The 14,758-nt window shown below is 44.3% G+C and overlaps 1 protein-coding gene across 3 annotated transcripts in view; it reads left to right on the top strand.

Annotated features, from left to right (window-relative positions):
• The first annotated feature begins 1,857 nt into the window (after positions 1-1,857).
• The window catches only part of Majin (membrane anchored junction protein), a 35,952-nt gene continuing 23,051 nt past the window's right edge, over positions 1,858-14,758 (top strand). For 2 of the 3 annotated variants that reach the window (XM_059262344.1, XM_059262332.1), the window contains exons 1-2: positions 1,858-2,004; positions 13,349-13,466. In XM_059262344.1, the coding sequence (XP_059118327.1) occupies positions 13,366-13,466 (101 nt within the window). In that variant the 5' untranslated portion in view covers positions 1,858-2,004; positions 13,349-13,365. Of the gene's footprint in view, positions 2,005-13,348; positions 13,479-14,758 lie in introns of those variants that run through there. The other variant, XM_059262338.1, reaches the window with a different exon arrangement.

Below are 14,758 nucleotides of genomic sequence, written 5' to 3'. Positions count from 1 at the left end.
AAAGAACAAAGCCAGGCTTGGTGGCTCATGGCACTTGGGAGGCAGAGGCAGGAGGATTGCTGTAAGTTCTAGGCCAGCCTGTTCCATATAGTGACAACCTATCTATTACCTGCGCCCCCCCAAAAAATCTGGGAGTGGTGGAATGTGCCTATAATTCTGTGATACAGGAGGTGAGGCAGGGTAGTCAGGAGTTTGAGCCCAAGAAGGGTATGTAAGATTCTGTTTTTTAAAAAAAGGGGGGCCTGGAGAGGTCGTTCAGTGGTTAAGAGCACTGGCTGTTCTTGCAGAGGTCCTGAGTTCAAGTCCCAGCAACCACATGGTGGCCCACAACCATAATGGGATCTGATGCCCTCCTCTGGCCTGCAGGCATACATGCAGACAGACCACTCATACTGAAAAAAAAAATAAGTCAATCAAACACACTCACATAAACATACACACAAACAGAAGAAGAAGGAGAAGAAGAAGAAGAAAAGGAAGGAGATGATGTAATGGCCCCAGCCAGCAGTAGTATTTGGGAGGTGGAAGCGAGCAGCCTGAGCTACAGAACAGGGTGTTGTCTCAGAGCAAACACAGTGGCAGAATGCTTGTGTAGCATGTGCACCGTGAACAAAAGGCATGCAAGGAGAAGGGGGGGCGGGATAGAAGAGTAAAGGCTTGGGTGGGAGAGAAACACCAAGCTGGAGTCATTAACCGTCAGGACCATGGACAGAGCCAAGGCTGCCTTTAAGGGACCCTTGACCGGGGTGGGGGTGGGGGGAGGTTTCAGGTCTCACAGAGGTGACTCACATCAGGAAAGATTCAGACCTCCTTTGGATGAGGGTTTGTCTGTGCCTTTGGGGTAATTCCCATCCAGCAGCCAGGAGAGGATTCCTGAGGACTGTGTCTGTACCGTCTGTGTGCAGATTTTCATTCCCTTGCAAAAGAGTCTGCAGCTTCTCATCTTTTTAAATCAGTGAATGCTCAAGTCTCCCTAGGGAGACCTGGCCCGGATCTCACAGATCCAATGGCTGTCCCCACCCTCGAAGACTTCCTGTCTGTCGTAGACTTGTGTCTATGTAGCATGGAGGCCATGGGTCACCTCCCGCAGAGGCAGCCCATCATCACCAATCCGGCATACTCTGCATATTATTACCTAGTGATTCATAACACAAAACCTGACTAACAGGAAGTGGAATGGCACACAGACCCATGACTGATGGAGTGCCCTGCCTCCATAAGTCCTTCCATTTCCAGATTGTTTTAAAATTGGAAGACCTGCCTTAGGGAATGGCAATGAGGACTGAAGGAGGGAGTATATACCAGGGTGCTCTGCATAAGGCCTGTCACACAGTAGGTGCCGTTAAGTGGCTGGTACCTGACTGGACCGTGCCTAGCATGGAGCAGGTGGGGGGTGGGGACAAACATGCCTAGAAATCCCGCCTATTATGGACTTAAGTGTGGTCCTGTAAGAACTAAGGAAGGCAGACTGCGACCTGGCTCAGTTAGTAAAAGCGCTTGCAGGATAAGCCTAATGGCCTGAGTTCAATTCCCAGAACCGACATGGTGGAAGGAAGAGAAATGCCTCCTGTGAACTGTCGTTTACACACACACACACACACACACACACACACACACACACACGAAAAAAAAATAACAACAAACAACAACAAAAAGGAGAACTCCACAGCGCACTGCGGCCAACTCAGAGAATCCATATGCTCGGAAAGGTCAGGAGGCTGCGCATGAGGCCCAGAGATTGTGTGTGCTTGCACAAGTTTTAGTTTTGTGGAACCCACCGCGCTTCACACCTGCGCATGCGCAGAGGATCTGGCGGGAAAGTCCCGAGGCTGCGCTTGCGCAGAAGGATTTGTCTCGAGGCCGCCTTCCGAGATAGACTGGCTCGCGAGTCCGTGGCCTGCAGTCTTTGGGGTCGGCGTCCTCTCTCTGAGACAAGGTTTCTGAGCGGGAACTCAAGCGTGGCCACTTCCCCGAGGTGCTCGAGGACCCCTAGTCAGTGTGCGGGTGAGAAAGTGTGGCCAAGCCTGTGCGCTTCGAGGCCGGGGGAACCGCCCCGCTGTTGGGTGTTCCCACCAGACCGGCTTTGAGGGGAGTTTCTGGGCCCGGCCCCACTCCTCAGCCTTTGTGGTGACCCCTTGCCCTGAGGCCCCCTGTCTGTCAGGCGGGGTTGGATGGACCGTGGGTTGGAGGTTGGAGGGGTGTGCAGAGCTGGCGTGGCAGGGAGGGGAATGGCGGCCGTGAGCACTGGCCACCACCAGGTCTCAGCCAGCCTCCAGGACCCCAGATGGTGACCAGCTCAGAGATGACGAGAACCTTTGTCTTCTGGGCCACCCAGGACTGTTCTTCCACCCCACCACTCCTAAGGGGGTGGTGCCATGTTGTCGATGACCCCTCTTCAGCGTTCCAGCTTCCCCCGCCCAACCCTTCTGCACAGAAATTTCCAGATAATCAGAGAAAGTGTTTGTTCTAGTTTATAACCACTCCCTAATCAAGGCTTATCAGTTGCCATGGGGAAAAAAAGACTTCTTCCATTGAAATGTTTCCTGTCACAACATGGGTTGTTTTTGTCGTTTTGTTTTGTTTTGCTTTCTTTATTGTTTGGTGGTTTTGTTCTTTTTTTTTTTTAATTTTATTTTTCTTTATTTATTTACTTTTTTTTTAGTATGGTTTTGTGTTTTGGAGTCTCATGGAGTCAGGGTTTCATGTAGCCCAAGTTGACCCAAAACTCAACATATAGCTAAGGTTTGATTCTCAGCACCCATACAGGAGTTGTGACTATCAGTAACTCCAGTTCCAGGGGATCTGATGTCCTCTTCTGGCGTCTGTGGGCACCAACTTCTATGTGGTGCACAGAAATATATAGAGGCAAAACACCCATACACACAAAATAATAACGATAGCAAAAACAACAATAATATTTAAAGAAAAAACAAAACAAAGAATTTATTTTCCAAGACACCCTTTTTTCCCCAGGAAGGGCATGTATACATCTTCAGTTAGGTGTTCGAGTAACTGTCGAGTAACTGGGGATCTCTCTTTGTTTGCTCTTTTTTAATATTTATTTTTCTTTTTCCATTTTCATGCGTATCTGGTGTGCATGTGTAATTACATGTGTACTAGGCAGAAGGTTGATGTCAGAATTAGCCTCCATTCCTCTTCCACCTCATTAATTGAGGCGAAGTCTCTCGATCAACCCAGAGCTTGTCAATACAATTAGTCTTGCTAGTCAGCTTGTACTGGAGAGCCCTGTCTCTGCCTTCTGAGGCTGACATTGCAAGCCTCCAGGCATTTACATGGGTTCTAGAGACCCTAACTCTGCTCCTCATATAGCAGGGCAAACACTTCAACCCTTGAGCCATCTCCCCAGCTCGCTTTCCTTTTTTGAGACAGGGTCTGACTCTTGAGCTCAAGCAGCCATCAAACTTATAGCAGTTCTTCATCCTCCTGAGTGTTATGTTAGGATTACAGATGTGAACCATGACACGTGGCTGTGGGAGTCATTCTTGACTGTTCCTTTTCCTTCACCTTGTCAAGTCACCAAATCATGAGTGGGTATCTTTCAAGTCACTCTACATTTCAGCTTTATTTTTTTTCTTTCTTCTGGTTTTTTGAGACAGGGTTTCTCTGTATAGCTCTGGATGTCCTTGAATTCATTCTGTAGACCAGGCTGGTCTTGAATTCAAAGATTCACCTGCCTCTGCCTTCCCAGTACTGGGATTAAAGGCATGAGCCACCACTGCCCTTCTTCAGCTCTACTTTTAGCACTAAAGATCATGCTACTATTAGCTTCTGTCTGGAACTACAAATGTCTCCTTAATCTGATCCTTTTCATCTTCTCTGTTCCAGGTTATCTTAGTTACTGTTCTCTTGCTGTGAAGAGACACCATGACCAAGGCAACTCTCATAAAGGAAAGCATTTAATAGGGGGCTTGCTTACAATTTCAGAGGGTTAGTATCATGGTGGGAGCATGGTGGCATGCAGGCATGATGCTGGAGAAGTAACTGAGAGCTACATCCTGATCTTGGCAGCAGGCCAAGAGAGATATACTGGGCCTGCTGTGGGCTTTTGAAATCTCAAAGCCTACCCACAACAACACACTTACTCCAAGGCCACACCTACTCCAATAAGGCCACACATTCTAATTCTTCTTATCCTTCTCAAACAGTCTGCCAACTGCAGATCAAGCATTCGGATATATGAGCCTATAGGGGCCGTTCTCATTCAAACTACACACAGGTTTATTTTTTGTCCCACCCCCCATTACAACCAGTAAACTGGACAGCAGTAATCCCAGAACTTGAAAGGTAGAGGCAAGAGAGTTGGGAGTTCAAGATCATCCTTAGGTACAGTTAAAGGCCAGCCAGGGCTACTTGAGAACCTGTGTCAAAACAACAAAGCAAAAGAAAATCAACCATCCAGTTTGTGTGTGTGTTATATACATGTTAATATGAGACTGTGCACAGATGAGCGCAGGTGTACAGGCACGTGTTTGGGCAGAGGCCCAGAGGTTTCTCTTATGCCCTTCAATGCTTTCTTTCTGATTTAGGATAGGCTGTATGATCCATAACCATCCTCATAAGGAAGGCCTTTGTCCCTTCTCTGCACTTCCTCCCTAGATGATCTCATCCCTTCTAACAGTTTCAAGTACCACTGAGACACGGATGACTCCCTTTTACATTTCCATCCTGATTTCCATCCTTGCCTTACAGTAGGACACCTGCCTCCTCAGCATAACCAGATCTTGCCAGACTTACCAGAAACAGCTATGGGTTCCGTCTCCCAGAACTCTTTGTCCAGAGTCCTCAGTAAAGAATAAGTACTATTGCTTACCCAATTTCCAAAAGCCATCACTGATTCCCATATCCAGCCTTCCATTAATGTCAAATCTATCTCAAGTCCAGTCATTCACTACAAAAGCTGCAGGTCCAAGTCAGGAGCAGCTTTCTCCTGGAGTAACAGCAGCTTTCTGACTGGCCTCTCAGCTTCTGTTCTTGTGTTTACAGCCCTTTTCACCTTAGCAACCAGATATTAAAATGCCTAAAGCAGGGCCAGTGAGATGGTTCAGGGGTAAAGGTGCCTTCTGACAATCCTGACAGCCGAGTTCCATCTAGGGGTTCCACTCGGCAGAACTGACATCTGACCTACCTGTGTTTGCTGTGGCACATGCACACCCACAAACAAAATTAAAAAAAAAAAATCTGAGATTAAAAGTGTATGCCACTATACGTGGCTGTTTGCCTAGTCTTAACTTCGATGTCTAACTCTGTCCAAATCAGATGACCTCATGGCAGGCCTGTCATGTGTGTGTGTAGTAGGGACAGAGCCTGGAGCTTCATGCACGCTAAGCAAGTACTCTACACTTGAGCCTTTGCTTCCATGTACTTAGAATTTAAAACTGTCTCACTGAATTGCTTAGGTTGGCCTTGAACTTGGTCTATATTCCTATTAGGTCTTGAACTTGGAATCCTGTGTTAGCCTCCAGAGTAGCTGAGATTATAGGCCTGTATCTCCAGGCCTTTTCAAGTCTATCTTCATGAACTTAGTGAGTACAAGTATTATATCCCCAGTATCTCACCAAAAATTGTATTAAAGCTAGTAAAATATTTCAAATTTGCTAAGTGAATTTTTTCCTTATATAAAAGGCTTTTTTTAATTTAAGTTTTTCTTTTCTTTTTTAAGACAGGGTTTTGCTGTGTAGCCCAGGCTGGCTTTGATTGCAACAATCCTCCTACCTCAGCTTCTTCAGCTCTAGAATTACAGGCAGGAGACACCACACCCAGCTTCAGTTCCCTGTCAAGAACAAAGGTGTATATTTTAGGAGTTTTCCTACACACTTTCTTGTTCCTTTCTTCTGTCTCTAAGGCCCTTGAGTTATATATCCCAGAGACACAGGGCTTATAGCCCAACATTGTAAAAGATGCTTTCTTTTTCTAGCTGAAGGTATTCTTTTGCCATTTTCCCTTCTGAAACTATGGACTTTGCCTCACTTTCTTTTATAATTTTCTAGTTTATTGCTTTAAGCAGTGGGCCCAGTTGGTATAACCAAAAATAAAACATCCCCAATTTCCTGTAGTTTTAAATCTAAATGATTTTTAGGTCCCTGGGACAGGTAGAATTTTGAGAGTGCTGCTGTGAAGTCAGTGTGATATGAATGCTAATAGACAGGTTGGTCATCAGGTCATAGGCCACAAATGGTGGGTGGCAGAAGGCAGCGGAAACAAATGATCCTTACATACATCCATATACAGGAAAAGACACATCAGCAGCTTGGTTCGGTTAGGAGAGGCCGAGCCCCTTGGAAGGGAGCTCATGTGTGACCCTTCCAGGTTTCAGCACCAGATGTGTAAAATGAAGTCATGACTGCTCCAAGGTATGGTTGAGGGGAAGTTTTTTATTGTAGATATAAGGGAGAGAGCAACCAGAGGCATCTGGAAGAGTCCAGAGAGGAAGAGAAAGTAGTAGACATGACCAGTAGACTGAACCGGCCATGAGAGGAGAGAGGACGGTGGGGAGAGCCAGAGAGAGGGGCTCAAGAGGACCAAGAGAGGGCATGGCTAAAATGGCAGGGTTATACAGGGATGAGAAGCTGGAAAAGGAAGGCCATGAGCTGGAGACAAGTAGTGTGAGGGGCAGAGTGAGAAGAGCTGGGAGGAGCCAGGATGCCAGCATGCTCTTTGGTGTGCTCATAGGCCCCACAGTTAGCCATTTGCTCAGCTTCTTTTGGACCTGACATTGGGCAGGACAGAGATGAGAAAATGCTGTGTTCCAGAATAGGAACACTGTCTACTGAGCAGAGCTAGTTTCCACTGGCTTTCAGTATGGCTAAGGGAGATGTGGAAGATACACTCAGGTACAACGAGGAATTTAAGAATTTGACTCCTGGTTTATTGAGTTGTGCACCAAAACCTTTTAATTTCATTTTCAGGGTAGCTTTGCAACTATTAAGTTTACCCTTTCCTGCTAAACAAAACCAAATCTGGCACAGCTCTGAAGGCAAAACTCTTACCACAGAGAGGCCAATTTTAAAGGTTATGTTTACTAGAAAGAGTGGGAATAAACAGGTAAAAGAACAGAATGATCTCAATAATTGTGGAAGTTTCCAAGAATCTGGACTAGGTCATCAGTCTCTTCCTGTCCTTTTTTCCTTGAGACAGGATCTTACTATGTAGACCAGGCTGCTCTGGAACTCACAGAGATCCACCTACCTCTGCTTCTGAAGAGTTGGGATTCAAGGTGTGCACCACCACCGTGCAACTTAACACTGTTTTTTGTTTTGTTTTTCTAGACAGGGCTTCACTGTGTAGTCCTGGCTGTCCTGGAACTCGCTTTGTAGACCAGGCTGGCCTCAAACTCACAGAGATCTGCCTGCCTCTGCCCCCTGAGTGCTGGGACTAAAAAGACTTCTTTACTGACTACCCAGTGCTAAAGACTACATTTAACGTGTGCTTTCTTTCATTAGTCTTCATGATTAGTCTACAAGTGGAGGAAACAAAGTTTTCTTTGAAAAAAGAAAATGGATTTTTGCTTTGTTGAGACAAGGTCTCTCTATGTAGCCCTGGCTATCCTGGAACTCACTATGTAGATCAGGCTGGTTGGTATCAAACTCATAGAGATCATCTTGCCTCTATTGAGATTAAAGATATATACCACTCACCATGCCCAGCTCTTGAATATACATCTTGAAGAGAAATATGTTTTAACTCTTCATATCCCAAATTATAATATTAATAACCACTAATCAGAAAAGTTTATATTTTGGCCTGATGTATTTGAACCCAGAATGAGTTTCCTAGAGTTACCTGAGTCAAGAGAGTGCCCAGATATATAGTTTAATAAAATGACTAAATGATGATAGGCTGTAGTGGAAATTTTGTGGACCAAAGGAATTATAATCTTAGCAATCCAGTCTAGACCTACTTCCTTACAGGACTATGTGAGCCTGAAAAACATTTCCTCCTTTGGCGAAGTGGCTTCCCTCCAATGCCCTCTGAAATTACATACTCTGAACTTAAGTGTCCTGTCTGTGAATCTCTAGTTCAGTTGTTCTCAACCTTCCTAATGCTGTGACTCTTTAATACAGGTCCTCATGTTGTGCTGACCCCCAACAATAAAGTTATTTTCATTGCTATTGCATAATTGTAATTTTACTACTGTTATTAATTGTAATGTAAATATCTGATATGCAGGCTATCTGATATGCAACCCCTGTGGAATGAATGGTTCTACTCCCAGAGGGGTCATGACCCACAGTTGAGAACCACTGCTCTAGTTGAAAATACAGGCTTTCAGAGATTCTGACTCTACTTCAGCAATAATGGGAAGATCTCTTGAAACTACCAAGGACTTGGAAAGAGAAGGAGAAAGTGGTCATATGCCCTTGATCTCAGTCCTGAAAGCTGGGTTTGTAACATTAATAGGATTCTCCTACATTGTTGTCCACACTCACTTGTGTTCTCAGTAGCCTACCAGGTTAGGTTTGCTGTGCAAATGTATGTCGAATAAATGTAGACACTCTTTATTCTCCAATGCTGTAGAGAATTTTTCCTCCAGATATGTTTAGTGACTGCACAACCCCACTGTTATCTTCCATGGCAACTCGTATTATCCTCATTAGCATTCAGTACCACATTAGGTTCTGTACTGACCCAGATGTTTCTGTATGTGAAACAAATTACTCAAACCTTGAAAAATCTTTCTTAGATGTTGTTTAAATCTAATATTTGGGAATCTCATGTCAGATTGTATGTCTGTGGTTTTTTTTTTTTTTTTTTGGTTTTTCGAGACAGGGTTTCTCTGTGTAGCTTTGGAACCTGTCCTGAAACTCTCTCTGTAGCCCAGGCTGGCCTCGAACTCACAGAGATCCGCCTGCCTCTGCCTCCTGAGTGATGGGATTAAAGGCATGTGCCACCACCCGGCAAGTTTTTTTTTTTTTCTTCTTCCTTTTTTTGGTTTTTCGAGACAAGGTTTCTCTGTGTAGCTCTGGCTGTTCTGGAACTCACTCTGTAGACCAGGTTGGCTTCAAACTCAAAGAGATCTACCTGCCTCTGCCTCCCAGGTGCTGGGATTAAAGGTGTGTGCCACCACTGCCCAATCCCGTTTTGCTCTCTTAAATTTGCTTTTCTTTTTTTAAAAAAAATTATTTATTTTATTTTGTCTGTATTGGTGTTTTGCCTGCATATATGTGTGAGGGTGTTAGATCTTGGAGTTACAGACAGTTGTTAGCTGCATGTAGGTGCTGGGAATTGAACCCAAGTCTTCTGGAAGAGCAGTCAGTGCTCTCAACCGCTATCTCTCCAGCCTCAAATTTGCTTTCCTTGTAAAACATTAAGAGAAAACCTCTTCAATAATAAGGGTTGGGGTGTGTGGGGGGGGTGTCAGTGGATAATAGTGTTCGATCTGTAATCATGAAGATGTGAGTTTGAATCCTCAGCACCCATATAAAAACCCAGGCATGGCTACACTTGCCTATAACCCCAGCATTGAGGGTATGGGAGTAGGGACAGGGAATGGGGACAGGAGGATGCTGGGAGCTCACTGGTTAACCAGCCTAGCCAAAACAGGAAGCTTCTGGTTCAGTGAGAAACCTGGTCTGGAGGCTGAAAGGCAGAGATTGATAGAGGAAAACTCCAAATGTCCTGCTCTGGCTTCCACATTACACACACAGGAGGACCTGCCCACACAGTCATGTGTGCGCCATACACACATGCACAAAAAATCCATCATTAATAGCTGATGCTTATATAACATCTTGGGGTTTATGAGGTGGCTATTTATAATAGTATTTCATTTATTCCTGCAATTCCAGGAGTAGGTAGAATCATTGCTGTATCTGCTGTAGAAACTAAGAAATGAAGAGGCTGAGCTACTTCTCAGGGCCTAATTTCTATGAAGCAGAAGTCAAACGTTCCAGCATTGGGAGGCCAAGGCAGGAAGGTTTTGAATTTCAGGCCAGCCTGGGCTACATAGTGAGATCCTGTTTGGGAAAAGAAAAAAACAAAACAAAACAAAACCCTTAAACTGTGGTCTCCTAATCTCATCCTATGTCTTTTCCACAATGCCATACTTCCTGTAACTTTTCTTCTTTGTTTCCTTCTGTCATGACTTGTAGTCACCCACAAATGGGTCGAGAGTCCGACCTCTATTCTGTAAGGTCCCGTCAACCTAATAGTAGTTACTGGCACCTAGTGTCACCATGACGACAGTAGTCAAAGTTGGAAAATAACCCTGTGAAATCCTTGAGCCACTACTGCCATCTGGTTGTTTTGGAGTATGCTGTCTACTTTTTATTTTCAAATGAGGTAATTAGTGTGTGGTGTCTGTATCTGAAGCAGGCAGCCAGCAACTAATAGGAACAGGCCTCAGCTAGAAGAGAGTTGTTTTGTTTTCTCAGCCAGCCAGCTGTAGTGCAGGACATGGAGTTTCCTCTTGGGATAGTCATCTTTCTTTTGCTCAGGCGCCCCTAGGTCTTAGGTTATGGAGAGGTCACTGTGTCTATAACTCTGAAGAACTGAGTTTCTGTGGCAGCAACCAAAGCCTCACCAGGTGGGCCCCCTATCTCCTTAGAAAATCTGTCTGGAGCCCAAACTGATCACCTTTACCTTGGATTCCTGCCATGCCTTGGGCAAGGGACGTTCACAACTTTTTTCTCAGGATATGCATAGCATTTTCCCTCTGGTAACTTTGCAGCTGGCAACTATTGCTTTTCATTTTTGACTGAAATTCTAGTCTAAATAGTCCCTGCTCCAACCACCTCCCATTCCATTCCCAAACAGCCGGGATCAGACACTGGGGTATCTCCTTACTGGCAGCTCAGACTTAACTTTGGAAATTTCAGGAAATTCCGTTTCTTTGGCACATAGCTTTTATAATTCTGCCATACAAGATTCTCTGCTGCTGAATAGAAATGGTGTAAGATAATATAGAGGAAAAATAATGAAAATAGTACAGAATGTGGTGGTGCATGCCTGTAATCCCAGCACTCTGGGATACTGAGGCAGGAGGATTGTTGTGAATGAGAGACAAGTCTGGACTACATTAGCCACATTAATGAGCTCAAGGCTTTGCTGGGATGCATATAGAAACTCTGTTTCAAATAACCAAAAAAGAAAATAAGAAAAAAAAACTTACATGAATGTCTATATGATATTTTACTATTTACAAAGTGATTTTATGCTTATTATCTTGGTTTCTTCCTCTTTGTAACTAGAAGGTGGGCTAATGAATGGTTGATGGACATACACTCCTTGGATAGTGCTTCAGTTCCTAGCCTGTCGAGTCTATACTACTTGTTGCATAGGCTTGTGACAAGTCAGGTAAATACATACTGAGCATTTAGGGTAGGATGTAGCAAAAGTAGTTTTTTATTGGTCACTGTGACGCACTCTATAGCCCAACTATTCAGAAGGCTGAGGCAAGAAGATCACTTGAGCTCAGTAGCGCTGGGCCTGTACTGGATGGTTTTGTGTGCCAATTTGACACACACTATAGAGTCACCAGAGGAAGGAGCCTTAGCTGAGGAAATGCCTCCTTGAGATCCACCTGTAAGGCATTTTCTTATTTAGTGACCAATGGGGGAGGACCCAGCCCATGGTGGGTGGGACTCTATCCCTGGGCTCTTGGTCCTGGGTTCTATAAGAAGGTAGGCTGAGCAAGCCATGGGAAGCCAGGCAGTAAGCAGCTCCCCTCCATGACCTCTGCATCAGCTCCTGCCTCCAGGATCCGCCCTAGTTGAGTTCCTGTCCTGACTTCCTTCAGTGATGAACAGCAACGCTGAATTATAAGCCTAATAAACTCTTTCCTTCACAATTTGCTTTTTTGGTTATGGTGTTGGTCGAAGCAACAGAAACCCTAACAGGGCTAGACTGGGTAACATAGGAAGACCCATCTTCAAAACAAAACAAAATACAACAACAAAAACCCTATTGTTCCAGCCCTTGGGAGTTAGAGGACTGAGGATCAGTTCAAGGTCATCCTCAGGAATATAGGGTGTTCAAGGCCAGCCTGAACTACATAGGACCCTGTGTTCAAAAAGCAAAAATAACTGATGTTACTGTGTAAGAAAACTAAGGCTCAAGCTTGAGGCTGGAGGATTGCCATGAATTTGAAGGCAGCCTAGGCTACATTGTTCCAGGCCAGCCTGGGTTACAAAATAAGAACTTGTCTGAAATTTTTGTCTTAAAGAGGGAAAGAAAAGATGGAGAGGAGAGGAGAGGAGAGACTGACATGCAGAAATCAAGTAGGGACATTAGGACTGAGATTCAAACCAAGATTCTCTTTGTGCCTGTTTTGTTTATTACATCTCAGTTGCTTCTTCTAAAATCAGTGTCCGAGAGTTGAATATAGGAAACTTTGATCCTTGGAAACTGTGGACCTATTTATTATTTAAAGTTCTGCATGTAAAGGCCAAGGAACTGCAGCATTTATATCTCTACTTTAAAAAGAAGAGAGGCACAGAAAAGCCCTCGTAATTTAGAAAATTGGTGTCCTTGATTTTGTCTCTGAGCTCATGCCAAATGTGACCTGTCTTGGTTTGCTTTTTATTGGTGCTGTAAGTCTCCATGACCAAAAGCACCTTGGATGAAAGGGTCTATTTGGCTTAGAGGTTACAGTCCATCTTCAGGGAAAGCCAAGGCAGGAACTGAAGTAGAGATCATGCAGGACTGGTCTACCAAATTGCTCCCCCTGGCTTGCTCAAGTCTACTTTTCCCACACAAGCCAGGACCATCTGCGGAGGGATGGCACTTCCCACAATGGGCTGGGTCCTCCCACATTAATCACTAATCAAGACAGTACCTCATAGACTTGCCCACAGGCCAATCTGATGGAAGCATTTCCTTAGTTGAGGTTCCCTCTTCCAGATGATTCTAGGTTATGCCAAGTTAACAAAGCAAACAAACAAAAAAATAAATAAATAAATAAAAACACAACTAACCAGCACAGTCATAAAATTCAAACTTGAATGTTGTCTTTTTGCCTTTATATAGATGTGGGTCCAACACACCATTTATTTTCACTGACTAGGTAGGAAAAGGGTCCAGGTAATCAATAGCAGTGCTGAGTGAGCCTGGTTCATGAGCACTGGTACTGTGTTGAACATTTACCCTTCAAGAGATGCTACAGATTGACAGGCTCCCTTTCCTATATTTAAGGAGCCGTCTTTTGAGACAGGATCTGTTTGTAGCTTTGGAGCCTGTCCTGGACCTCACTCTGTAGACCAGGCTGGCCTTGAACTCACAGAGATCCGCCTGCCTCTGCCTCCCAAGTGCTGGGATTAAAGGCATATGCCACCACCGCTGGGCTCATCTTTTGCTTTTTTTATTGATTAATATTTCTACTTTTTTTTTTTAGGCTACCAACAAGAAACAATGAGTTTAAAACCATTCACCTACCCATTTCCAGAGACAAGGTTCCTTCATGCAGGACCCAATGTGTATAAGTTCAAAATCAGATACGGCGACAGTATCAGGTAATTTGAAAGGTAGGAAGATAGCTCATGCTAGCACAGGCAAGTGCATTCCTCCAGGGCATCATGTCTTTGCCTGACTCAGTCCAGGGGAGTGACTGCTGTAGCACCTGGTCAGGCTTTCCCAGGTGCTTAGTATTCATCATATTTGTTATTGATATACTTTCCTAAAGTAGGGACAGTATGCCTTTGAGAAGATATTTCTCAGAATTTTTTCAGCTTGGCCTTGTCTCAAAACCACCATGAATCAATCAATCAATTGTAAATAGGTCTGGAGAAATTACTTGTCAGTTAAGAACACTGACTTCTCTTCCACATTCGGGTTCTGTTTCCCGAACCTATGTGGTGACCTCTCCTGTAACTTTCGTTCCAGTGGGTCTGATGGCCTGCTAGCCTAGCCTCCACAGGTACCATATGCATGTGGTTCACAGATATACATACATGCAAAACTCCCATGTGCATAAGATAAAAATAGGGCCTGGAGAGATGACTCAGCAGCTGAGTAGGTATTACTCTCCCAAAGGGCCGGAATAAGATTTCCCGAACCCAGCCAGTGGTGGTGCACGCCTTCAATCCCAGCGCTCAGGAGGCAGAGATAGGTGGGTCTCTGAGTTTGAGGCCAGCCTGGGCTACAGAGTGAGTTCCAGGACTGCCAAGGCTATACAGAGAAATCCTGTCTTAAAAAACAAAACAAAACAAAAAAAGATTCCCAGAACCCAAGTCACAAGTGTAGCTGGAGAATTTTTCTCCAGCTCCCGCCACCAAGTCCCGCCAGTCCCAGAGCCCATTTATAAAATAAACATATAGACTCTTACATTATTTAAACTGCTTGGCCATTAGCTCAGGCCTGTTATTGTCTAGCTCTTACTCTTATATTTAGCCCATTTCTATTAATCTTTACTTTGCCACATGGCTCATGGCTTACTGGTACCTTACATCTTCCTTGTCCTGATGGCGGCTGGCAGTCTCTCCCTCAGCCTTCCACTTCCCAGAATTCTTTTCCTTGTCCCGCCTATACTTCCTGCCTAGCCAATGGCCAATCAGTGATTTATTTACTGACCAATCAGCAACACATTTGACATATAGACCATCCCACAGCACTTCCCCTTTTTTTTTCTTAAAAAGGAAGGTTTTAACTTTAACATAGTAAAATTACATATAACAAAACAATTATCAAGCAAGAATTACAGTTATAATATTAAAGAAGAGATCTTATCTATCTTATATTTGTGAGTTTAAGGTTTTATATCTAACTTATCTTTTATTATAACTAAGGAAAATTGTAAGTATCTAGT

The sequence above is a fragment of the Peromyscus eremicus genome, chromosome 1 (assembly GCF_949786415.1).
Source record: "Peromyscus eremicus chromosome 1, PerEre_H2_v1, whole genome shotgun sequence".
NCBI lineage: Eukaryota > Metazoa > Chordata > Mammalia > Rodentia > Cricetidae > Peromyscus > Peromyscus eremicus.
This window is presented reverse-complemented; position numbering and strand designations above follow the sequence as displayed.